We start from the raw sequence: 26,442 nt of genomic DNA on the forward strand, positions 1-26,442 counted from the left end.
AAACTTGCATTTTGTCATTTTGATAATATTTGCTTATTATAAGTACTTTGCAGCTCATGAGTTTAATCATAATAAAGGAAAACTTTTTTATTATTGTTCTGCATTAAGAAATGCTGAATTTTGTATCTAAATTTTTGCCAATGAGACTTGATAATAATGTTGTTATTGACTTGATAATAGTGTTGTTATCCAGGCAGAGCAAAGGTGGAAGTTCTTGAATTTTTGAGTTCTTCACTCTGTACTCTGTTCACACAATATTGGTCTGGTGATCTTGTGAGGTGATGGGGGTATGGTGGAGGAATGTGGGCTGAAGAAGATGATGTGGGAAGATTTGAGCATGGTGCAGAAGCCCGTTAGGGGACAAGAGAGCCTTTTGTGACCTTCAGCATCCCAAGGAAGGAGCAACTTAGCATCAAAACTGAGGAGAAGCTGGTGAGAAGAGAGTCTGCTTCTCCTTATGTGTGAGAATTTCTGGCAGGCACTGTCTTGCCAAGTTTGCTGCTGCTGGCTCCTTTCACTGGGAACTTCACCAGGAGGCTGTTTATTCCCATTCCAGCTTCAAGAGAGAGCCATGGCCTTTATAGACCTGCAGGGATGAGGCTGTGAAAAAACATAACGTTTTTGCTCCCAGACCTTTGTGTTCATTTATACTGTTTAATCTGTGTCTTGTATCCCTTCTGTTTACTTGATTTCCCAGAGCTTAAGCAAAGTGCCTTTTTTCACATCTGCACGTTTCCTTTCATCCCATTCATGCCTGAAAAATATCTAACGATATTTCTAGTGGATGCTCTTGCCAGATTTACCTTTCAGAAATTTTTTTTCGTTTACAAAGTCAGTACTTTATAGCACAAAGTCTTCTTTTTTATTTATTTTTTGATCCACATTTTTGGACTGCTGGAAATTGATTGGCATTTTTGGCATTAAGTTGTGATCCACAGTAACCAGCAGACTGTCAATCTTTCATCGTCTTAGACTTGTCACTCCAACAAAATGAAAGAGGAAGGTTTGGGATGGATTGAGAAGCTGTATGATTTTGTAGCTTGACCTTTCTCTTCCCCTCCCATTCTCTCCCTGCCAAAGCAATGATATCCTTGCCTTTCATGGCAGGGTTATTTGGGCATGCAGTAAAATAAAAACAAATAACAAGGGCAAAACAGGCCGTTCAATTGTTTTAATTATATATTTCCAATTGAATCTCCTAATTTCCCATGAATTTATGCAACAGCTTCCCTTCACTTTGTTTCTGTGCAATGTGCTTTAGAAACAGTGTGCCTGCTCACAACAAACACATGGGTACAAAGTGGCACTGCTGCCTATGTGCAGGGGCATGAGGATTTCTCTTGCATTAGGAGAACAGCAGGGGTGACTCCATTTAAGGCTGCTCCAACTCCCCAGATGATCAGAGCCCTCAAATCCTTCTCCCACAGGTCATCTCTGACCTGGGAACAGGCAGGGTGAGGGGCAGTGGTGAGACTATGATGTGAGGCTCACCCAACACTCAATGTGAGTGTTTGGACACTAATGGCTCTTTCTGTAGGAGGAGAAGTGATCTTGGTCATGCTTTCCCTCAACTATCACCAGTTCTTACCCTGTGATTGTGAAGAGAAGACACTGGCCAGGAGGGGTCGTTAGTTACATTTTGATTTCTCATGTCCTCTTGCACCACCAGCAGGGTTATCCCCCATCCTGATGCAGCAGGACTTTTGTGGAAAATGACTTATGTACAACTTGGGCATCTTCACACAGGAGGAGGAAGAGGAGGTTAGATTGCCAAGAAAATTGTCCCAGATTGCTCTAGATACTCTCACTTGCCGTGTGTAGCCAAACAAGAAATACTGAGCACTGGGGGTGTCCTGGGCATTTGGTTTTTATTACAGCACAGTCCTGCGCAACTGTTTCCTGTAATTCCCTGTTAAAACATCATACCTTGCAGCTGCTAGCTACTATTTCTCAAAGCAGACGTCTGTGTAGATCTCTGTAGCTATGGATCAGCCACATAAAACAGCTCCTGTGCTGGCCTTGAGTGACTCTTAAAATTAAGTGAGCACTGAAGTGCCACAATTCGAATACATGTAAATGGTACACTGGTGCAGACCAGTGTTTTTCAGAGCTGGTGTCCTCTAGAGCTAACCTGCTTGTTTTTCCCAATTCGGTATAACTACTTAATTTGTTAACAAGTAGAAGAGCAAGAAATTTGTCAAATGCAACATTGCTTGCTTACAGCAGAAATGTGAGCATTTTGGCTTGAAGTTTCTGAGTTGCTTCCTCTCCACACACTAGTATTAAGATCTTTTTTGTCTGCCTCTTTCTCTACAGAGAGCACCAAGTATAAAACCAGCAACCTCTCGTTACCTACTTTCAAGTTCAGGGCGTGAAGAATTAACTAAACATTTGTTTTGACACTATAAAGGAGCTGGGGCATATTTGCGCTTCCTACTTACAGCGTGGAAAGCATGTGACACACAGAACAAGGCCCGAGAGCTGTTTGCTCAAATAATGCTGGAAGGCACAGTAAATGAAGTTACAGGAATACACTTGTAATGCACTTCTGGGCCTGGTTTTCCTTCCTCGGCTGGAGAACATTTTTTAGGCCATGCTTCAGTTTCTCCATTGATAAAATGTAAAGGATGTTTTCCAGCGCCCTTTCCAATATACCAGTAAATGCCAGTAAAAATACCAAATTTAACACAAATTAGATTACGCTGCACAACTCCCTTCATCATCTCTTGTGATGTTTTCACTGGATGTTAGGCAGCAACCTTCAGTTCTTTCCTTTTTTTTCTCTTGGCTTGCTTAGGATTTCTAAAATAGTTTGAGGCCAGCATTGGGCTCCATGGGTTTGTTGGCATAGCTGTGTCAGCTTGGATTTTGAGCTTCCCTCTCCCAGCCAAGGCTGCTGGGCTGGAAGTGCAGTCCGGGTGCAGCTCTATCGGCAGATGCATGTAAATTTGGAGGTGGCATTATCTCCTCTTTTTTGTCAACTGCCTGCATTGCCTTTTAAGCAAGTAGTGTGTTTCCAGTCTGCTTCTAGCCACCTACAGATAAAGAAAATGCTGTGGTGACATCAACTAAAATATTTATGTACGTGTGTGGTCAGAATAAAGTGGAGAGATTTTTCCTTTAGCTGAGTTGCACTTTGGGAAGCAGGCAGTGAGGAAACACAGCAATAAATATGGCCCAAATAATTTTGAATTGTTTACCGTAGTTAATGCATATCAAAGTTGGCATGTGTAGGTTATAAAGAGGATGTTTCTGTCTGTTTGGTTTTCTGGAGGGTTATTTTCTCAATTTCACATACAACGCTGAGAAACAGCATGACCTGAATTTTTACTGCCCAGTATGATAGATACTATGAAGCTTCTGCTAAGGGCTCTAGATGTTGACAGTGAGAGGCCTTCTTATCTGACATGCCAGCAGTAAAGAAGGTTACTGGGGCACTGGAAAGCTGTTTTTTACCCAGCTGCATTCCCAGTCAGATACCAGGCTCTTCTCATGATTTCCATAGATGGCATAATCACGTTTCCCTGTGTGATGAAAAAAATGGGTCCTGAAATCAGTCCACACTGTTACCAAAGCAAAAAGTATGTCCGTGTTTGGTTTTTCCTCCAGTGGATTGCCCCGCCAGTCACAACTCTGATAGTCCATGACCAGGAATATTTTGTACTGCTATTTGTTTGTACTGTATTTGCTATTTGCACACAAAGAATTGCTTCCGTTTGCAAAGGTGTGACCTCATCATGCTCTTGAAGCTGGAGTTTCTGAAAGACAGAAGAGATTTTCCTACTGGAAGTTGAAATATGACATATATGACTTATTTCTAACTCTGCAAGAAGACTTGAGGTTTTAGGAAAAGAGGATTTGCCCCACTCAGCAGATTGTTATGAAGCTCCAGGTCAATAGGTTGGAAAGATGGATGCATTGATTTGAATCATTTTGAGGTTACTGGTTTGACAGAAAAGATGTTATTTTAATATTTTGCAAACTTATTTTAAAAAGTGTTTAAAACTTATTTTAAAAGGTGTTCTTTTAGAATTTTGCAAACTTAAGCATCTTTTTGTTTGTTTTCTGTTATTTCCCACAGAAACGTTCCAGAGGTCAAGTGCTATTTGACAAAGTGTGCGAGCATCTGAACCTTTTGGAAAAAGACTACTTTGGGCTAACATACAGAGACACAGAAAACCAAAAGGTAACCCACAAAAATGCAGATGGCCTTTGGCATGTGAACATCAGAACTCCCTGAGACACTCCCCAGACAGCTGTAAACAATCCAGAAGGTGGCTTTATCTTCCTTGCCAAGTTCCATAGACACAGTTTGAGCAATTGTCTTTTTGCGACTTCTCTCCTCAAGAGCATCTCCTGTGCTTCCCTGGGTTCCCTCTCTTTCGGCAATTTATGACATAGAAAATATTAATCATAGAGCTGGTGCTCTTTCTAGTATGATTTATTCCTTCACTGTCAAGATGAAAGTCAGATTTACACTTATAGATACACTGCAAAACATATCGTACTAAAATATGGCTTAATAATAGTGATTGGGACACAAATAGGCAGGGGATGTCTGACTGTTCCTGCTGACTGCCAAGATAAGGGAAGGCTTTAAGCCTTGACTTCATCTTAGCATTATTGTTGATTTGACTAAAGACATTAGTCTTCAGGAGCACTTAGTAGCAACAGTGAATCACATTCTGCTGTCCTGCATTCCAACTTCCATATGAAACAAGCTGTGTATTACAAGTGTTGAAGATATCTAATGTGAAGGTGTTTGGGACATGGTACCGTGAAAGAGAGAGTATCAAAAAATAATTTAAAATATGTTGTGTTATTTTGGCATTTTAAGATAAACCAGTACAAAACTTCTTAGAAATATGCACAGTAGATCAGCAGAGCTCATCAGCTGAGGGTATTTTGTGCTTTGTGAAGCTTGAAAGGGCTTCCCTGATGGAGCTGGTACTTCTACTACTTTTTTAACTGTTTATGCCTTGTGGGAGCAACAGTTGTGTTTTCTAGGCTTCCTTTTATTTCAGATATATATGATATTAAATAAATCAATCTTTTTGTTTCCTTTTTCCACTTTCTTTACAGACTTCTTTGTTTCTAATTCAGGAAATCACTTAAGCGGATACTTGGTCCATGCCAGCACAAGATAATGCCCTAGCATGTGCTTAGTTTTGAGTTTTGAGAAAAGCTAGGCAGAAATCTAAGTGCATTTTCAGATAGGTATGCTTTCCTGTGGGAAAGAGAAGCATGGATTCATTATTAACACGTGGTTTAGAAGCACTAAATATTTATAGGTCACCAGTTACTTTACAGAGCTGAACAGTTAAAAGAACAGCTGCCTGCCACCCCTTTTATTGATCAATAACATGCATATTTTTAATGTCAAAGTACTTAACAATTCATGTCCATCCTCTGGCACATAACTTTCAGCCAGACAACAACATATGTGCCCACATCCCATGTCATCTTTGTAAACAGAAACCCTAATGTGTCTTTAATTTCTTGGTGCATAATGTGCTTTTGTGCTCAGCAATAGCTGGAGATCTTCAGGCTCAGGTTTTGCACCACAGAGCAGGTTTGGACAGCTGCAAACTGGTTGTTTTTGTTGGGGAGGATTGTTGTGTTCTGCTTGTTTGGTATTTCTTTAGTGTTTTATTGTCTCTGGTACATCTGTTTATCTTTCTTTGGAGAAAGTGGAACTTTCCTGGGGAAAGTGAACTTTTTGTTCTGGGCTCTGACGCATTTTAAATATTAATTTGATTCTCTTAGAGGTCAAGAAAGCAGAGGCACTGAGACCCCAAGCTGCTGTGTGCCTCCTCCAGAGGGATTTCATCTGCTCCTTGGCATCTCTGGGGTACTAACACATCGCTGGGATAATTCTCCGCCTCCTCAGCAGGGGTTTTGTCTTGCATAGTCATTGGGCTCTGCATGGTGTGGATGGGGGGCAGAGGTGCTGTGGTTCTGCCTCTGATTTTCCCTGGAGAGCCCCTCATGCCCATCCTGCATTGCAAACATCCCTACTCTGCACTTGCTTATCCTCTAGCAAGTCTTTTCAGCCTTTACAGGACTGGAGGAAAAAAAAACCTATCAAAATCACGTCTTTTTAACAAGCTTGTAGAAATTCAATTATACCTGAAAATACTCTGCAAAAAGATCTCTGTGGTTTTATTTTACCAAATCCTACTTTTTATTCTTTTATTTCAAATCATTCAGGCCCTCAAAGTCCGTGAAGGATAATGAAATTCCTGTTTATACCCAGGGCCACATCTGGAAAGTTAGTGTTAGCCCTGCCTACTGCTACCCCAAGGAGAAAGGAGTGGCAGAGCTTCACATGTTCTAGCTTTGACTCATAGCACTATTTAAAAAATAACGTTTATTGTGTTTTCTAATTCAAATTGAAAAAAGGAAACATTTTCTTTGCAGAATTGGTTGGACCCTGCCAAGGAAATCAAGAAGCAGATCCGAAGTAAGTTTGTTATCGTTGCCCCCTTCTACACGTCTCCCCATGGGGACAAAGCATATTTCACAGTCATCTTTTGTATCCTGTCCCAAGTCTTTAGCAAAGGAATTATTTATGCTAGGATGATGGTAAAGCATTACTGATGCTCACAACACGTGAACTTGTGTTGCTGAAAACAACTTGACATTTGCAGTGATGCAAAATCCTGAAATTTGACATTAAGCAATGTAACCTTAGGGACTAGGCCATGTATTTGAATTATTTCTTGCATTACTGATATTTATAACATATGCAGAAACATTGTTCATGCCCCATACTGAAATAATTCACTGATGCAAAATATTACTCTAAAATACTTTTTCTTTCTTCATTTCAGAAGATTGATCTCTCTTCCAAAAATGACCATGAAGTTTCTAATTCACTTTAGTCTTTTTAAAAGCTCAGTTGTTATAACTAGGCATCTAGTTATAAACTTAGTATAAGTTTCTACTAAAAGCAAAAATCTGTATTCTAAATCTATATTTCTATTTCACTTTGTGGCTTCATATATTAGAAATTCAAAAACCGCTCAAAGGAAAACCTTTTTGAGACTGCTGGGTTCAAAACTAGACTTGGATTTTTTTACTTCCCCTCACTTTTAAAAATTTACAAAATGTCTATGTGTATGGCTTCTGTGGGCATAAAAGCTCCAGTAAATTTTTTTCTTTGCACATTTTGTAAATGACCTCTTCTAGCACTTTTGCTTCCACAAACAAATGTATCTGGTAGCTCACACTAAATGGGTAAAGCCTGGCAAAGAAATCCCTTCCCTCTTCAAGATTAAAAGGGTTAATTTACACTGGTGGGAAAATTTCTCCACTTACCATGAGCAACTTCCCCTTTCCTCCAGTATTATTTTCATTACAAGTAAGTGATCTGCAATACAAAGTAATGTAGATTTGCCTTTTTTAAGTCTCTTGAAGGGATGGATCTGGAGGGGAAGGTGCTTTAGACCACAATGAGTCAGTTTACACAGATGGTCAATGCAAGTAAAGCAGCTCAGCTCCCCACCACATATTTGAAATGCATTTAATAGTTACCCAAGCCATGAAATAGACAATGAAAGCTTGTGACAGTGGGAGATTAAGCAGGGCAGAAGCGTCTCATCCTGGACTTGAGGCAGTGGACAGTGTTGTTTGCAGAAAATGACAATAATAATTTCCTTTCTCTTTACAATTCATCCCAGAAGTTTGGAACAGGCCAACAGTGGAAAAGCAGTGCTGTGACCCATAATACTTTCCAAAGCATATATATAGTCCTGCTAAACTGGCTGAGTTGTACAATGTGCAGACCACATTGCCGGGACTTCATCCCAGTGTTTGAGAAAGGTTCACATCCCGTTAGTTACATCCCACTAACTTGCACAGTGTTAGGTTTTATTCCAACCCTGTAAATATGGGGTGAAGACTGCTTACTCCTCTATCTTAACCATCTGTGCTATTATGATAGGCTTTATCATAGGTTTGATGTATTTTTTGTGCCAAGGAATAGATTCACAGGCCATGGTCCCTTCCATCTGTTGTGGAACCAGGTGTCACCTCTGGCTGCATTCCCACCTTGAGGATGGTCTACTCTTTGCTGGGACCATGCCCCATCCTTGCTGCCAGCCAAATCTTCCTTTCATTGTCTTTTATGTCCCCAAGAAAATGGAAAAATTCCTAGAATCAAGGACTCCAAAAGTCTTGCCAAGAGCTGAACTCCTGATGGTTAACAACGAAACTCGTCTTGCACATTCATGAAATCATTGAATCATTTGGGTTGGATGGGACCTTAAAGATGACATAATTTCAACCCCTGCCCTGGGCAGGGACACCTCCCACTAAACCAGGTTGCTCAAAGCCCCATCCAGCCTGGCCTTGAACATTTGAGATTAGATGTGTGGATAACCAAAGTGGATAGGATCTGCCATGGGATAAAATTTCCTTGTTGCTTGTAAGAACAGTGTGGTTTGGGGTTTTTTTATTGCTTTTCATTTGCATTCAAGTCATGTGCTAGTGTAACCTAACCCTTTTTTTTTTCAGAACAGCTTCTAAATTTACCTACCATGTTCAACTCTATTTTTAAATCTTGATATAATTTTTTTTACAACATTTAAAGCTAACACTCCAGAAATAATTTTGCCAACTCTGGAGATAAAAACCAGTATCCATCCCGTGGGTCAACTAAATTTAGTGAAATGATTAAATAAGAATTCCCCAGTGCTATGTACTTTTGCAGTCATACTCTGTGTTTGTCCTTGCAGTTTTGTCTGTACAATAATTTATGTCTGCTGAAGAAAGGAGCTATGTGCTGAGGCAGCACGCTGAGAGGATGCTGTGAGCTGATTTGGGCAGCTAGACCTCAGCACATCACCCTACTCCAGAGCCCATTCTTACTCTGGCTTGTGGTCTCTGTGCTTTGGGCTATTGGTTTTTAAAACTTGTACAGACTGTGTGGTGCTTACTTTCAATAAACATTGTTCTCACACTGAGAGTTTTTTTAGTATTAGTAATAAATTACTGCTCACTCAGAGTCCTCACTCCCGTGGAAATCCTGCTAAATAAGTAAAGAAAATCTGATCTAATACACTATCTTCAGTATGATGTGTGGGAAAAATATTCTAAAACCTGTTCTTATTAATTGCTTGTCTGGGATATTTTTAAGTCTGCTGGTGATTGAATAGCATGAGCATCTCTGTTTGCATTTGCAGTGTACTTTCAATCTATGTTTTTTTCCAGGTGGTGCTTGGCAGTTTGCATTTAATGTGAAATTCTACCCTCCAGACCCTGCCCAGCTATCTGAAGACATTACCAGGTGTTTTAAACATTAAATACCTTTTAAGAAGTGGCTTAAAAGCTGTTCCTGGTAGCACTTACACTCTAATTATACAAGAAAAGAAATGTTTTATATTCCAATTATCTCTCTTTTTCATATGAGCTTATGGAAAATATGCAATACTTTGACAAAAAAGATAGTGTGAACAGTGTCTGTCCTCTGTGTTATGAAGTGTTTTGTGTAGTTTAAGCCTAATCCCCAGATTTTTCAATATGTAAATTCCTTTGAGTTGATTTTAATCTTCACAAAGATGCCTGATGCCCATTTTTGCATATATAGTGGTAACAAGTTATTACTGTAAGTAAAATCATGACTATGAAAGGAAAGATGTGAGATAATGTTGTGGTTTCGTGACCATACTGAATCCAAAACAGAGCAAACACTGTACCAGCTACTTAGGGAAAAATGAACTCTCTCCCAGCTGAAGCCAGGATAGATGAGAATAAGCATGCATATGCAAATTTTGTGTATCATTTGACAAAGTGAGCAATCGATGTGCATGGAATAGAGAATATGGTGGTAATTAATAGCTGCTCCCTCCTCTTCAAGTCGCTCAGCTTTGCACTCTACACCTCTACTCTTTGGTTTTGTATTCACATTGCAACCACACCAAAAAACCCAAAACTTCACCTGATTTCCTCCTTGGAAGGAGGCACAAAAGTTTTGATCCCTGATGAGTTTTTGTGCCATCAGCAAACTGTTTCTCAGCCTGTTGCAACATTTGGCAACCTTTGAATATTTTTAACCTTCAGTGTTTTGTGGACTACTTGATGCTTTTAAGGTAGCATGAAGCCTTTAGCCTTGATCAGGGTCCCCTGTGGTAGGTACTGTGCAGAAAGACAGTGTGCCAAGAGTTCACAATTTAACAGAGGACTTCCAAAGGAAAGGATTGCTTTATTCCTCTTCAGACTCCTAAATTTCCCCTGGGAGCTCTGCCTTTGCCACCAAACCAATGCTCTTCACTTTTTTCTGTTTTCATGTATCTGGTGAAACCTTCTACTGCATATTTCTGTGGTTTTAACAGCACTTACTGTTTCAATGTATTTTTGAGAAAGCACAACATGTTGCTAAAGAGACACGTTATGTTTTTTGTAAGACTTGGAGTTGTCCTATTCTGAAATGAACACTGTGTGAGAGATTTAAATATTTTTTTCTTATGAAAGAATTATTAGGTAGTTTTATATGTAAGTGATTTATGATAGAAAACTAGTATGATGAATGGGTATTTCTTCATCTAGCTCACTAAACAAAGTAATACCTTTATTTAGAGATCTCCATGCTGCTGTATAAAGATAAATCAGGTGTTCCTACTGGTAAATTAGGCAAGAGCTCGGGGTTCTGGGAGTTCTGGGATTGTTTTTACAAAATTATTATTGTCCTTGTGAATGGCTGAAGATCTCTGGGCTTGGCTGTCTGCAAATGCCTGTTGGAACTCTTTCCGGTGCTCGGGCGGTGCTTTGGGGGCAGCGGTGCAGGAGCCCTGTCTGAGCCGCTCTGGTGCTCCCCTGCAGGTACTACCTCTGCCTGCAGCTGAGAGATGACATCGTTTCGGGCCGGCTGCCCTGCTCCTTCGTCACGCTGGCCCTGCTGGGCTCCTACACCGTGCAGTCGGAGCTCGGCGACTACGACCCCGACGAGTACGGCAGCGACTACATCAGCGAGTTCCGCTTCGCGCCCAACCACACCAAGGAGCTGGAGGACAAAGTGATCGAGCTGCACAAGAGCCACAGGTAATCACGGAGCAGCATCAGTGTGAGCTCCAGCCTGCTTCAGGTTCCATCTTGGTGCATCAGGAGATGTTAAATTCTGCAGTGGTGTACTTAAGATTTTTCCGGCAAGATTCCTCTGCATGTCTGTGGATAAGAGAAGAGCTTTGCAGCGTGTGAGTTTGCAGGGTCTGCACTAGAGCTGTGGCTCTGTTAGGTACCCAGATACATAAAAGGTAAAACTATAGTTCTGACAGGCTGAAAGTGTTTTCCAGCTGCTGGATTTTCTTTTGGATTCTGTTTCCTTAACATTTATGCTAGAACTGGTTACTTTTCCACAGGGGAATGACACCTGCAGAAGCTGAGATGCATTTCCTGGAGAATGCCAAAAAACTATCAATGTATGGAGTAGACCTCCATCATGCCAAGGTATGTGCTTTGGTTCCTTCACTGGCCATATCTCCTGTGGCATAGTGCTTGGATCTGCATAGGCTCCCTGATTAATTTTTTCTTGTATTTTTGAGACAGAGATGACTCATGTGTCAACATGAGGAAAGGTGACTCATGAAATAAGCATAAATATATCTTTTAACCATAACATAACTTATCCTATAGATTCAAAGATGTTGCACATCAACTTTCATGTATCCTTGAGGAAAATACTGAGTGGATGAGGTGATGAAGGAGGATTTTAGAAGCTGTCCAGAGAGTGGTGAATTTTCTTTTCATTCAGCTACATTTTCCAGTTTAGTAAGGCCAACCATGCTATCTTAACTGGATAGCAGATCATTTTTATGCTGCAAAGGACTTTAAAGCAATTATTTAGCTGTGCTGGAAACCTAATCAGATTGATGATAATGGGGAGAGAGCAGCTTGTCTCTTTCCTGAAGTGTGGTTGTTGCGGTTGACAGGGAGGGCAGTAATTCTCCTGGAAACATTCTCCCATGATCAAGTAGTTTCTCTAATCATCAGTAGACTAAGTTATGAATAAAACATGGTCATTTTTACTGTGGCTGGAGAGAGTCACTTATTAGCCTTGTATTGGTTGTCGAATTTTTGGTTTTAAGGTTTTTTTCCCAAATAAATAATTACTATTGTTTTCTTCACTCTTCAGAGTAAGACTAATGGATTTTAGCATTTTTGAGGTTAGCAAGCATCCTTGGCAAATGAATGTGGAACCAAAGAATCCTGCCCCTGTGGAGGGAACTGCATTTTCTCTAAAGGTCAAGTTATTGTGAGCTTGGTTTTTTGCTGCTGCAGCTCCTTTCAAGAATTGAGATACATTTGCTGCTTGGATTTTGAAAGAGCCTGCAACGGTGTCCCTGGGGCATTTCATAGGAGCTGTACATGTGTGTTACAGAATTCAAGGCAATCTTTTGTGTTCTGTTAATTGCCTTCACTGAAAATGAAGAATCTGAGTACAGCTCAAGGGGCAACATCTACCAGGAGGGATGCCACTGCCTTCCCTGTATCCTGCAGATACACACTCTGTCTTGAGGCACATTTGGAGCAGGGAGAAATGGATTGGCAAATGTCACAATGCAAAGAAGTCCAAAAACCAGCAACTAAATGGATTACTTTTTAAAATGTTACAGGCTTCGTTACTGAAAATTTTACATAATATAGCATTAAGGCCTAAGTGTTTTTTCAGAATATTGCAGAAAAGCTGTGAATTTTAAGATGGGATATTATAAAAAAAACCATTTTATTTATTCTTTCCTGAAAAAGTATTAGTATCTTGGTTTGCCCTTCTTTTTTTTTTCAAATTGAAAGACTCAGAGAAAAGTAGAAAAAGTAGAAAAGCTAATCTCTCTCCAAACTGATGCTCTTTATTTTAAAAAGCTGCAGTGATAACCAAGATGTGCCTGTCTGTGGGTTAAGGAACCCCACAGTCATCTTGAAGCCTGAACTGAAGGTGGGAAAAGTAGACTCTGCGTGAGAAGTCATGTTTAGTTTTAATTAAGTCTGCCAGTGAGATTTGATGATGTCAGGCTAAGGGACAAGTATCTGTGCATGTCTTTTGGAAGTCATGCCACAGCAAATGTCTCTATGTAAATGTCAATTCATTAAGGTTGTGCCAATATATTCAATGTTGGACTCTCCAGCTCAGATTAAAATGAGTTCTCAGTTATCAAATGCAAGGCTGTGATGAAAAATATGTTCAAATAGACAGACTTGTCCTCTGGGCTGTCACCATTCTGAGGAAGGCCACCCCATCTGTATGCAGAGCTAGAGGGATGTGCTTTGGACATTACAGCTAAGAGGTTCCTCTCCCATGTAACTACATGGCTCCTGAAAATAGCCAAATTCTTTTATTCAGGTTTCATTTTGCAATAGAAGTAGCATATTGGAAAACAGTCTCTGACACCAAGTAACAGAAGTCTTGAATAAACTTAGATTTGTGGTGATGATGGAGATAAGGGAAGAAGGTATTTCTCAACAATTTTTGAGAAAGTGTATAAAATGATGAAGTTGCTTGCACCTGCAAAAATGTGCCATGTATGAGCACACTTGCATTTCAGACATTCACCAGGCGGTGTGATAATTGCAATGAGACTTTTTATTTTAGAATTGTTCAGGGTATTTAGATATTGCTCTTTGCTTAGGAAAGTGAAACTGAAGTACACTGAAAAAATTTAGCTTTGTCATTTCTGTAGTGCCTGATGGTGATACCACACATGAGCTGTATTTAGAAAAAATCTATCTTTAGGTGGTGGTACCATCGTCGTTGGAACATATGTCCTCTATTGATGTGTTTTCTAACCCTGGAGTGACTTTGTGGCACTACTTCTGTGTTGTGATTTTAAAACTTTTTTTTTCATTTCAAGCTGTGCCGTAGCTGTTTCATCATGACTGACCATGCATACTATTGTGTTGGTCTTGAAATGTAATCAGATTTTCACCAAGTGCCTAAAAGATGGCTGGTTGGGAAAACTAGAGGAAAATTATGAATTCCTTTCATGATTATCAGAGGTTGACATCTTCATAGCTTCTGCGCTCAGGTTTTTGTGACTTTAAGTTATTGAAAAACAATTTGTGAAGAACTCAGTACTTTGAAGTGGATTCTTCTTTACTCTATCAGTACTAGTACTTTAGCTAAATCAAAAAACAGTGATAGAAGATAGACAGTGAAGATTGGTTTTAGACTATTTGAAGACTTCTAAAGGAAAGAAAAATCTATATTTCTTTCTTAAAAAAACCAATATTTATGGGTATGTTCTGATAAGATTGTGGACAAATCTTTTGTGTAGTGCTATTGCGTCTGAGCTACAGCCTCCTGGCAAACAGGTTATAGCACAATCACAGTCATACACTTTTAAAAAATAATCCTTTCTGGTCCAAATGCCCAACTTTATGCCCACTGGGCATTTCAAAGTGAAAATACTGAGCAAAGACACAAAAGCATTAAAGAAATTTGCAAACTTGCTAAAGCCACCTACTAAAGGTGAGCAAACTACAGAAGAAAAATTTATCTAAGGATTCACAAGGCTTAGTCATGGAGATGAGTGATACCAGGAGAAGTAAATTTTTATGCTGTCATACTTACTTTCAATCTGTTATTTATGCTAATAACACTTTTTATTATGCTAATAAAGCTTTGCTATATCATTGATGTATTTCTTTTAATGACATCTAAAATTTGCCTCCTCCTTTTGGAGTCTTTGGTAAATATAAGGAAACATTGGAAACCCTCAGTTTCTTTCACCCTGCCCAACCTTACTATTATTTGCATGAATGCATTCAGTGAGGAGGGTAATGCTCAGAAATCAGGTCACTACAGCTGATGCATTAAAAAGACGTAGCTCAAATAGAAACACAGGATACAGGAATCTGTAGTACTGTAGGATGCAAGGATAGAAATGCTCAACAAAGTGCATTGCTTGCTGTTCCAGGATTCTGAAGGAGTGGAAATCATGCTAGGAGTCTGTGCAAGTGGACTCTTAATATATCGAGACAGACTCAGAATAAATAGATTTGCCTGGCCAAAGGTTTTGAAAATTTCCTACAAGAGGAACAACTTCTACATCAAAATCCGACCAGGGGAGGTAAGGGCATCCTGGCTCTCTTAAGTGGATGAGCCTCTTGAGAAAAAATATGTTTTTACTGATTTGTTGATTTGTTTTGTCTAATAAGCTTTTAACACTCCTCTCCATTTATATTTCCTAATTTATGCTGATTTTCCTAGGAAAGGTTAGGTACACGCTTTCTTTAAGATGCAGGTAAAAAACAACTTTGGTGGTTTTCTGTTTACATCCATGAACTAATGTAAGAAATAAATATGGCCATTTGCACATAAAAATTTCATCTATATCATGAATACTTTGGGCATTTAAGTAGCATATTGCTTATTCACGGAGAGCTTGTTATCCTCCCTCATGTTGTACATGCAACTGGCATTTATCTCAGCCACTAAGAGATGTAGACAGGCCATAGCAACCTTTATAAACATATAGGACCAGTATACTGGCAGCATTTTGGGTAGCTGCACACATTAGCCCTCCCAGGCCCGCCGGAGCTCCTGTGCTGGCTCTGGAGAAGGGATGTGAAACCTCGTACAGTGAGTGCCCTCTCGTGGCTCAGCTTCAGGATGCGAAGCAAATATCGACCTCATGGGCTGAGCATGCGCCCTCCCAGGAATCATGGATGTCATGGGAGGGTTTGGGTTGGAAGGGACCTTAATGATCATCTACTTCCAAGCCCTCCACCGTGGGCATGGATGCCATCCACTAGACCAGGTTGTCCAAAGCTCCATCCAACCTGGCCTATAAGATGGTAACTCTTAAGAAATTCAGGATCATCACAGGCAAAGGAGGATTTCCATTTTAAATGCTGGTACAATAGTTGGCCTGTGATAAATGAAATCCCCATATCCATTTAGAGTGTGGAGCTGTGTAGCAGGACAGAAGTCACTTAGATGAGGGCTGGCATTTCTCCCTTAATGCAGCCAGTGTCTCTGGGACTGACTTCATAATTGATCTGGGAAGCTTGCTGGGGCTCTCCACCCCTGAGCCTGAGCCTTTTTTAGAGTCCTAAACCAAAGTCCACAAACCTACGTCTCCTGCCCATTAGCAGACACAGTTTTATTAACCAAATTTCTAGCCTTGAATTTGATTTTAAGAACCCAAACAAATAGTCATTGGCATTCCCAATGCCTGCACTGAAGCTCTCCACCCCTGCTACCCTGTTGAGCTCTGCTGGTCTTGGTACACAGTATCCTGTGACCAGGCCATAGTTCCATGTGTAAAATATTTCTGTAGTTCCGTAATCAATGCAGCCTCTGTCCAAATTACATTTGATGATAATGTGATTCACTAACTTACATCATCTTTATTATTTTGTTATTTCCTGCCTTATTTCCCTGTTAGCTTCTGTAGGGATCCAGACTTCCTTGCAAGTGCCTTTCTGTCTACCTTTCCCCCATCACAGCAACTCTGTTTTACCTACTCAGCTATCTGCATGTAGCCATCAACATGTTACAGCAGATATAGCTGGCACAGCTTCTGCATCTGAAATATATAAATTTGCAGTACAATCTAAAGAGGTCTGTTTCTATCTCTGGACCACTCTTTTCAATTACCTGTCTTGCCTCATCCTCCTCAGATGAATTAACTCTAACCAATGTGATTTACTAACAGTAGTACTTTCTCTGTAAATATCCTTAATCTAAGGCTGTGTGAGACCAAATCAGTCCCTAAGGACTATTGCTCACCTCCAGCTATTACTAGGCTTCCCATTGTAGTTATACACTGTAGTTATAACTAGTGAAATTAAATCAACAGGATAAAACACTTGAATTATGTTTTCTCAGAAGTCCCCCAAGTCTTAACTGAACTCTTTGTTACTATAGGGTATAAAACATCACTGTCACCATAAGAAATCTCTTGCTCATTGCTAGTGTTTCCCCCCAGAAATGATCCTCAAAGGTTGCCATAGATTATCAATTACAGCTTCTTTCCCAGAATTCTTTCTGTGGAATATGGATATATGTGGTTATGTACATGAGCATATCAATTTGCCCTTGCAATGAGGTGATACAGACGGAGGAAATGGAGATGAACCTGTGTACACTGTCTAGAAATAGATGCACAGCATCAAAAACATACTTATTCTTTTTTCCTACCTAGTTTGAGCAGTTTGAAAGCACTATTGGGTTTAAGTTGCCAAATCATCGTGCTGCAAAGCGCTTATGGAAAGTGTGTGTTGAACACCATACATTTTTCAGGTATGTGGATTTCTTTTCCTAAAGGTGTGATGTAAAATGCGACAGAAAATATCAATTTTGTCAGCAGAGATGAAACCCTTCAAATCAAATTTTCATTTTGATCATGAGGTACCTCTGAGCAGATAAAGAATCATTATTGCTTTTTCAAAATTTGAGATGTTACACCCAAATTATTCATACTATTTCAGATAGATATTGCTTAAAATCACCATATGGTCCTAATTAATCACTTTGCTTTATCTGTACCACGATATTATCAGCTGCTATAATTAAAGAGGTGAAGGACTCTGCTGCATTACTGCATATAATCTTGCATGGAGAGAACAACTTATATGGAAGATTGCTGGGAGATGTGGGAAAGAGTTTAAAAAAGAAGAATTTTTTTTAATTATATATGAAAGTACAGACAGTAGTAGGTCATGGATTTTTTTGGTCACCCAGAATACACAACCCACAGCTATAAATTTTGGATTACTAAGGAGTTTTGCAGCTATTTTTTTGACTTCTAGGAAGATCGGAGAAAAATGTGGAATAGTGAAATAAGTGCTGTAATTAGTTTGTGCTAAGATAGTCACTAAACAGATACTTAAAAAGAGAAACCCAAAAGGGTTAGATTTTCAACAGTTTGAAAGGGTGTGTCCAGTGCTTTAGTACTGTTTAGAATGTTTGGGAGTACTGAAGGATTTCCCTCCTTTCTTAAAACTGTTGGTTCAGGCTGTCTGTACATTCATATGAAATGCAGTCTTAGCAGCAAAAGATCTAAAGAGAAATGGAGTGTGCATTTTTGGGGTATTTTCTGATTTTTAATGAAAAATAAATGTCTGATGCATAGACTCCATAGCAGGAGAATGGCTTCTTCACCCAGCTGCCATGCCCTGATTATAGAGGGTGGGAGAGCTCTAACCTGAAAAATGTCTACACCCCTGTGAATGAATACTGCCTGTCATTCACTGGAAATCAGTTCTGGCCCTGTCCTCAGCATAACATCACCATGTTAAATTTTAAGAGATACATCTGCATTTCAGCCCTGTCGGGCCTCTGGTACAAGGAACCACCTTCTTTTTAGTTTTGGTAATCAGAAAATAGTAAATTTGATTTTCAAGCATGAAGGAATTGAGTGATTCTTGCCCATTTGGAAGAACTCAGATCTTCAAATGCTTAGCTAAGTGGTTTTGTCATGCTGTATGAGGGGCATCGTTTGATTCCCTTTTAGCCACAGACCTCTGAGGCACAGGTTATGATGGAGAGCGATACCCAGCAGTCATCTTCTCTCCTCTGCAGAAACAGTGGGCTGATTTTGGAGGAGAGGGAATAACAGGCGCACTGCTTGGTGTGTTTTAGGCTCCTGCTGCCAGAAGCACCTCCAAAGAAGTTCCTCACGTTGGGCTCCAAGTTCCGCTACAGCGGCCGGACGCAGGCGCAGACGAGAAGAGCCAGCGCCCTCATAGACCGTCCTGCCCCTTACTTTGAGCGCTCCTCCAGTAAACGTTACACCATGTCTCGCAGCTTGGATGGGGGTAAGGGCCTCTCAGCTGACCTTATCAAACATTGTCACCGCTTTAGATTAGGTGTAGAGCTCATCATCTCCTCTCCTTGAGATTTGGCTGGGCGGAGGCTGTGAGTACCTGCACTGCAAGGGTAGAGGAGGAGGATGCAGAGAAATTCCGTGCTGAATGTACCATTGTGGTCCTTACAAAATGTTTGGCTGGACGACATCCTTTGGAGTCCACTCTTCACAGAGCCTCTGTCCTTGGCCTCAAATCTGCTTCCCTGATTTGGGGAAGGATGGGATGGACCTGCGTGCCCAAGAATGTCGGGCTTTAGCACTTTTTCAGAGTTTGCATGAGTGACTGTTTGGGTTTTGGTTGAATCTGAGATTTTCTTCTGTGTAGATTTTTCACTTAAGTTGTTACAATCCAGAAATTATTATTTTTTCCCTTGAGTAATAACACTTGATTCCAATTACCTCACATCCTGCTCCAATGAGCACTAAGATAATTTTTTCATACATTATTTTCAAAGGTATGAAATGGAGAGTAACATACATAGGTTAATAGTACATCCCTCCTCTCTTTATCCTTGCTTCATGGAGGTCATGGTTCTGCTGCTGACTTTGTTTAAATCAGTGTGTAGTTCAGAGTATCAGCTGTTTCATCAGCTGTTACTGTTGTCAGCTGTTGAGTAAAAAGAGGCTGTAGTTTTGTAGTTTATTTTTGTGGGGAAAAAAAGACTGAGACTAAACTCAGATTCATTACAAATTAAAAAAAAAAGGTGAATTCTTTTGCAGAATATCACAAATTGCAATGACTATGGTTGGTGGTGGGGATGGGGAGAAGCTTTGATTTAAAAGTACATGTGACAAGCCTTTTTCTCTCCCTCTAAAGGTGCTGCTTGTCATTGATTATTTTGGAATATTCTAATTCTGATGTGCTTCTTTCTCGTTACCAAGCAACTGGTGACCTGATTGCTGTGCATGTGTTTCAAAGCAGAAATTATCCTTCTGCATTATTTTGTTTGTAACATCTAAATAAGATGCTTCATTCTATTCTCTTTGCTTTCTCCTGCCTCCTAAACTTAATCCCAAGAGACAAGATACCTGAAACATTTTACCCAGCATTTGTTAGACTCTGCAAGGTGTTAATTTGCCTGAGTGCTAATGGGGGAAAGAGGTTTTTTAAATCAATGCTTATGATCTCATCACTATCATTGTTACTATAATGCAGATGTGTCTGTAGCATTCTGCATTGTGCTTACATTGAGATCCAGACTCTGTCATTTTTTACAGATGCAAGTGAGTTTACAAATTTGAATAATCCTATTGGTTTAGAAATTATTTACTCAATAGTCAAGAGCAGGGTCTGGGCATATGTTACAGTTTTGATTATATTCTGTCTGTAAAGGTATTATTTCTTTCAAAATGACTTTTATATATTTTAACCTGTTTAATTATTGAGCACTTGTATCCTAAAATATTCTGGTTGGGTCTGCTGAACTGAATACCATCACTTCACAGAATTTTTTAGGATAATGAGCTCACCTAAGTGGCAGACTTTAGTACTCAGTAATACAAGGATCACAATTCCTTTTTCTCAGGTATTATGCCTGTGCTATATCAATACTGTCATTTTGTGTAATGCAGCACGTTACTAAATCTGCATTTGATCTGCATTTTTATATTCTGACAGATTGAAAAAAAAAATCTCTTCCACCCCCATGGCTGATGTCATAGCTGGTTCTCCTTATGTTTCCTGCCTGATAACTGTGGCAATGCATTGCTTTTTTTATGTGGTGTTTTACTACAGTACTAATTTTAACAGCTTGCTAACGTTTAACAACTGTGTAATGCACACATTAGCTGCAGTAATGTGTGTATACACATCCACAATATATGTATATGCATATAAAAGCTATGAGCTTCAAGTAAACAGTTTATTTAAATGTATGCACATGCTTCTGGTTTCCTGAAACATGACATAGTTGTGCTTTCAGTGTTATCTCAAATGTTTTTCTAAACCAGCTTTTTTAATTTTATGCAGCTTCTCAGCAAAAGCTATTTCAGATTTTCCCTCTTTAAATATTTGCTTTTAGCATCAGTGAATGAAAACCATGAAATGTACATGAAGGATTCTGTGTCTGCTGCAGAGGTTGGTACTGGCCAGTACGCCACAACAAAGGGCATCTCTCAGACCAACTTGATAACCACTGTGACTCCAGAGAAAAAGACAGAAGAGGACAAAGATGATGAAGAGGGCAAAAAGAAGAGAGCAGAGGAAGTCACCCCGATTTCAGCAATACGCCATGACACCAAGGTAGAAATTTCAGGGTTTTGTATTAAACAGGGCTGCCTTGAGAGTGCTTGGAGAAACAGAATTTTTAGGGAAAGGGGAGAAAGAGGAAATAAAACTGATTCTGTGAAAGGAAATATACTGTGTGTATATACATGTCTTGGATCAGTGTTTTTGTAGTCCTTTCAGTTTTCATATGATGTTGTAAAGATTAGTTCCTGCCTTGGACTTCTTTTTTGAAATATGTTTAATAGTCAGAATGATGTTTTTCACACAACATTCAACAGCTCTTTAGGAAATGCCCAGAAGTAGCCTGGCGGTGCATGTTTGTTCTTCTGGTTTTTGGTCATATCTTGACTTTAGTATGGCCATCCTGGATTTTATTTTGACAAGGCAACAAAATAGTTCTGTATTCTTGTATGTAAAGCTCTGTGCTTGAAACTATTCCTCTTATACTTCTCATAACACTGTTTCCTTGCATGAATTTCAGTGGGCATTTTTTCTCTATTAACTTCTGCATATTAATCTGGTATTATAAGCAATTTTTTTCTGGCTTACAAAAGCATTTGCTTCACTTGTTTGAAGTTTCTGTTGAGGAAAGCATTTTTTATTGATGGTTCTCTTAACAATTTTTAAATTTGAGTCATCCCTCATCATCTTCAATCCCACCACCGCCACCACACAAACATACACATGTTTGTGCATAATATCTACTGAGATATTAAAACAGGGTAAACCAAACAGAAGGATGGAAAAAATAGTAAATAGAGATTGACAGTGAAGAGGAATACAGTAGAATAGCATTCAGAAAGTGTACTGTGGAATGCACTTGCTAAACAAGTAAGGTTTACCCTCATCTTTTAGGAAGAAAAACCTTGATATATATATATTTATATCCACAGAACTGTCAAGTATGCAAATGTTAGAACCTGAACTTTTAGCTTTGTCGTACAAGGCCACAATGAGCTACATAGAAAAAGGACCAAGTCCTCAAAAAGAGTTGCAGTTAAGCTACTGAAAACCAGAAACAAATTGAGTTACTGAAAATTGCGAATGAGAAAGATTTTCTTTTGAAAGTCTGTGCTGTATTGTAGCATTTAAAAGATAATATCTACTAAATTTAACTGGGGTCTTCTTGAAACTCCTGTAGTTTTCACGTGGAGAAAGAGTGATAAAAATCAAATATGTAGAAAACATTCAAAAGAAGCTAGTTCTGTTCTGAGTGTTTGTTAATTTAAGTCAATGGAGGGATCAGTTGCATTTTGAAGATCATCTAGCTATTCCTTATATATGGATAGAAATACTCAGAGATATTTTAGGAGACTAATTTGATGGAACTTTTATATGTACAAATGATTGATTTTTACCCCCACTCAAGAGATGAGTTATTTTTAAACCGTCATAAATAGAGTTACAGTTGTGTAATCCTACAGAGATCTCAGTCTTGCTTCCACATGGACCTGCTAACAGATTAGTCTGTCATCATAAAGAGAATGTCTCAAGAAGTAAAAGCTCAAAATCAAATCCCTTTTAAGGGCATATAAGTGTTTTAGGTGTGTTTTCCATTAAGACATTTTGTCTTTGTTTTATCCATGTGTATTGAAGTACCAGAAGTTATTCTAAATATTAACATTGCAGAGATGTCAGCAAGTGAATAGTCTGAATTAAAAAAAAAATACATTTACTTTGGATTTTTGTCTTTACAGTAAAGAGAAGTTGTATTTGTGTGTGTATTTAGCTCACACAAAAACCTGTCCATGAGCATTAAGTTTTGACTTGATCTTACTACATTAAACCCATAAAGGCATTTTAAGTGGTTTGAAGCTAGGCTTGGTTCTGATTGCTTAGTTTGGGAATACAGATTCCTTGAATGGATAAATTGTTACAGAAGAGAGAAAGGGAGATATGATAGAGGAAGGAAAGGAGTTCTTCCATGTAATTACTAGGCTTATGTCCCATTCCTACCATTAATATACCTGGTAACAGTCGGGCTTAGTAGCAATCTGTGTCTAAAACTTGGATCTAGTTTTTGCTTCCAGTTCAACATCAACTTGAACAGGAGGCAGATACTGTTGCGGTTTTACGAAATTTTGCTTTTGGGAGCCTGGAGTGAAAATGAAATGGCTGTTATAGCTCCCTGGGGAGATGTAGTACTGATGGAGCAGCTCAGGCACTTAGGGTTTGGTCATGGATCCAGTGGGCCTCTTCAGCTACGTGCACTTGGGGGATTTTGGCCAAAACATCTCAGATCCATCAGCGTTGTGTCTGATGTGTTGTACTGGGTGTACATTTTGGTGATGACAGTGGTTTTTGTCCTTCTAAAGAGCAGTGGTTTCTGCTTGCAGGGAGCATGTGAAATGACAGTCACCATTTCCACTGAATCACGTCCCTCCTCCTACCAATTTTTTGACCTCAAATGACCTGAAAGGCCAGTTGAATGCCCTACAAGTGGCATATCAAAGCAAATCCTGCTTGTTGGCAGCCAGTATTCTTGGCATTGTGGCGAAACTTGTAGCAACAGCATCAGGGGCACTTTTGCCTCTTCGCTATGGGTAAAGGGTTACATTTTGGTTATGAGAAGATGTGGCTGTGTGGGGCAAGGACCTCTCTCTAGCCAGCCGCCCTTCAGATCCCCAGTGAGAGATTATGGGATCAGCTGAGCCTCAAGTCTCAGCTCCCTTCTTTCAATGTACGGCTGAAGGGATGGCAGCATGGAGGGGCTGGCAGGGTGCATGGCTGGGAGGGGCTGAGCCCCCAGCACTGCCTGCTTGGGCTCACAGTGAGCAGAGGTGAGGGCAGGGCTCTGGGGATGCCCAGCAGGGCCCAGTGATGGGAGCCATGCTGAGGAACTGGCTGCTGGGATATCTGTTGAGCAGGTTTTTTTTTCATCAGGTGCATTGATGAATGGATTTCTGCTCCCCCCACCAAACAATGTGTTTTAATTTGGTTTATGGCCTAGATTTTTTTAAAAATACTGCAATTGAGAAATTTAAAGTCCTTGGAGCCTTACTTATTACTGCTGAGGTTGTCCAAGGCATAGATGGGAAGCGTTTGGCCCCCACCATGTTTCCTCCTGACTGCAAGAATGCTGTCACAAGTAGTGCTGGTATTAGAAATATGTTTCCTTCTTTGTTGCTCTCCATATACTTCTTGTTTGAAAACTTTATTATCAGAAACCAGTCTTGCAGTAAGTGGAAATTGGCAACACCTGAAACTCCCCATGTGGCCATGGAGGCTTTTATGTAAATCCTGTGCTGCAGAGAACTAGACAAATGTTGCATCAAGAAGTTGCCTTTTGTAAGCTGGAAGCCTGATTCGCTCATACCTGTGGTGTGTGGCATGGGAACATGCACCGTTCAATTCAGTGGAAAGCTGTGGTGTTAAAATACTGTTTATAATTTTAAATATATAATTTATATTATCATCACGGAAGAAAATTAACTAATTACAGTTTTCTTTTTGTCCTTTTGCTTTTGCGCCTTGTTTGCTGCCCTTTCTCTGTCACCAGCCATCTTTGCTTGGCACTGATTCCCACCACTCCTCGCCATCCTCTCAGCCTGGCCCCCATGTATCTTCAGCAAAGCTTCGCAGGAGATGCAAGGAGAGCACTCGGACAAAGTCCTTAGGCTGTGAGGCCCCCAAAGAGAGTGCTCCAAAGCACAGCGAGTCGGAGCCAGACTCTGACAGAAAGGGGCAAGTTTGCTCCGCCGAGCAAGACGTGGCTTTTGGCTACAAGCAAAAAGCCGGCAAAGGCGGAACACTGTTCTCCTTCTCCTTGCAACTTCCAGAGTCATTTCCTTCCCTCCTGGATGACGATGGCTACCTGTCGCTCCCTAACCTCTCCGAAACCAACCTCCTGCCTGCCAGTGTGCAGCACTACCTCCCCATCCGCTCCCCCTCCCTCGTGCCTTGCTTCCTCTTCATTTTTTTCTTTCTGCTCTCTGCCTCTTTCTCAGTGCCATACGCCCTCACTCTCTCCTTTCCTCTGGCTATGTGCCTCTGCTACCTGGAGCCCAAGGCGGCCTCCTTGAGTGCCTCACTTGCCAATGACCTGAGTGACAGTTCAGAGGAAGAGGTGTGTACCTCGGCATCGAACACACTCTTTTTCGTGTTCAGTGCTTCAGTCCTAACCAGTGTTAGATTGCTGCAATAGTGGTCCTACTTTCAGAGCCTCATTTCTGTCTGTGCTGATATGTTAGAAGGGATTTTTTTTTTGTTTGGGGGTTGTTGTTTTTTTTGTTTTGGTTTTTATTTTTTTCTTCTTTTTTATTTTTTCCTCATGCTGGGAGTACAGCTCGGAGCCCAGGGTTAGGCACAACACTGTGTAGAAGAGGCTTGGCTTGAACTCAGTGTCAGTTGGTTCAAAGTGACTTGCACTATATGACAAGACCTTTTTCTTCCCTCTATCAGTTTGGAATAGTTTTAGGGTTAGGATAGTTATCTAAATAGTGGGTATTAAGTATATTTCTGCATAATTACTGAACATCCAAATATATGAATCTGTATCTACATTTATTTATATGACTACCTGCCTAACAATGATAAGCACCCTCACCAACTTCAGTATGTTCAAAGTCCAGATAGACTCAGCTTTTTGCAAAAGGCTATCAGCTGTAGCTGAACCCCAGAAAAGTCTTTCTGGTCCAACAAAACCTAGATCTCAATTTTCAGCCTTGATCCTATCTCTGCTGCAGATTAAGTTGTTTTCCCATGGTTAAATCCAACTTATCAGTGAGGGGTCAGATTGGGACAGCTGTTCTGCAGCTGTTGCAGGAGCATGCCATGTGGGCTGCTTTGACATTTGCAGTGTTTGTTTAGCACTGCCAAAACTGATGCCTTAAGCCACCAGGGTCATCACGGGCAGATGAACCAGCTGCAGCAGGAGTCTGAAGTGGCTCTGAGTACTGTGGATGTGATGGTAAATCCAGAAATAGGAAAGGAATCTGCTTAAGTAACAGAGAAACTGACATCTCAGTTTTTGCTGGAGCCTGATTATTCTTTGTTGACAGAATAAAATAATGAGTTCAGGTTTTCCTTGATTTTCTGTTTTCTTCTTCAACTTCAAATACAAAAGTATAGTTTTGCTTTGTATATAAAGAAAAAAGCCCAGATCAGATGATCACAGACCAGCTGGCCATGTAAAAAGCCACCTTGGCCACTTTTCTATAGTCCATTGCAGTAGCTTTCTTCAATAACCAACTTGAACATTGTCATCTGCTGCTGTTGGTTTTGTAAGACTTGGTGCAGAATTTAATTTCCTTTTTATGGAAAGCCAAAAGTCACATCAATTTGTCTTGTAAAAACATTGTCTTTAAATGCTTTTGGCTCTGTGATGCCTTACAACTAAAAAACAATATACTATTTCTGATAAAAGGCATCCAAAATGCTGCTGTCTTATTTCTTGTCCTTATTTTAAGA

At 40.0% G+C, this 26,442-nt stretch overlaps 1 protein-coding gene across 19 annotated transcripts in view; it reads left to right on the forward strand.

Annotated features, from left to right (window-relative positions):
- Window positions 1-26,442, forward strand: part of EPB41L3 (erythrocyte membrane protein band 4.1 like 3) — a 95,398-nt gene that overhangs the window by 51,103 nt on the left and 17,853 nt on the right. For 9 of the 19 annotated variants that reach the window (XM_058032607.1, XM_058032668.1, XM_058032638.1 and 6 more), the window contains exons 4-13: window positions 4,082-4,186; window positions 6,421-6,463; window positions 9,214-9,289; window positions 10,822-11,040; window positions 11,358-11,445; window positions 14,910-15,062; window positions 17,142-17,239; window positions 18,581-18,756; window positions 20,828-21,048; window positions 24,533-25,099. In XM_058032607.1, the coding sequence (XP_057888590.1) occupies window positions 4,082-4,186; window positions 6,421-6,463; window positions 9,214-9,289; window positions 10,822-11,040; window positions 11,358-11,445; window positions 14,910-15,062; window positions 17,142-17,239; window positions 18,581-18,756; window positions 20,828-21,048; window positions 24,533-25,099 (1,746 nt within the window). The remainder of the gene's footprint in view (window positions 1-4,081; window positions 4,187-6,420; window positions 6,464-9,213; window positions 9,290-10,821; window positions 11,041-11,357; window positions 11,446-14,909; window positions 15,063-17,141; window positions 17,240-18,580; window positions 18,757-20,827; window positions 21,049-24,532; window positions 25,100-26,442) is intronic. The other 10 variants (XM_058032686.1, XM_058032700.1, XM_058032736.1 and 7 more) reach the window with 3 other exon arrangements.

Source organism: Melospiza georgiana, chromosome 1 (genome assembly GCF_028018845.1).
Source record: "Melospiza georgiana isolate bMelGeo1 chromosome 1, bMelGeo1.pri, whole genome shotgun sequence".
Lineage (NCBI taxonomy): Eukaryota > Metazoa > Chordata > Aves > Passeriformes > Passerellidae > Melospiza > Melospiza georgiana.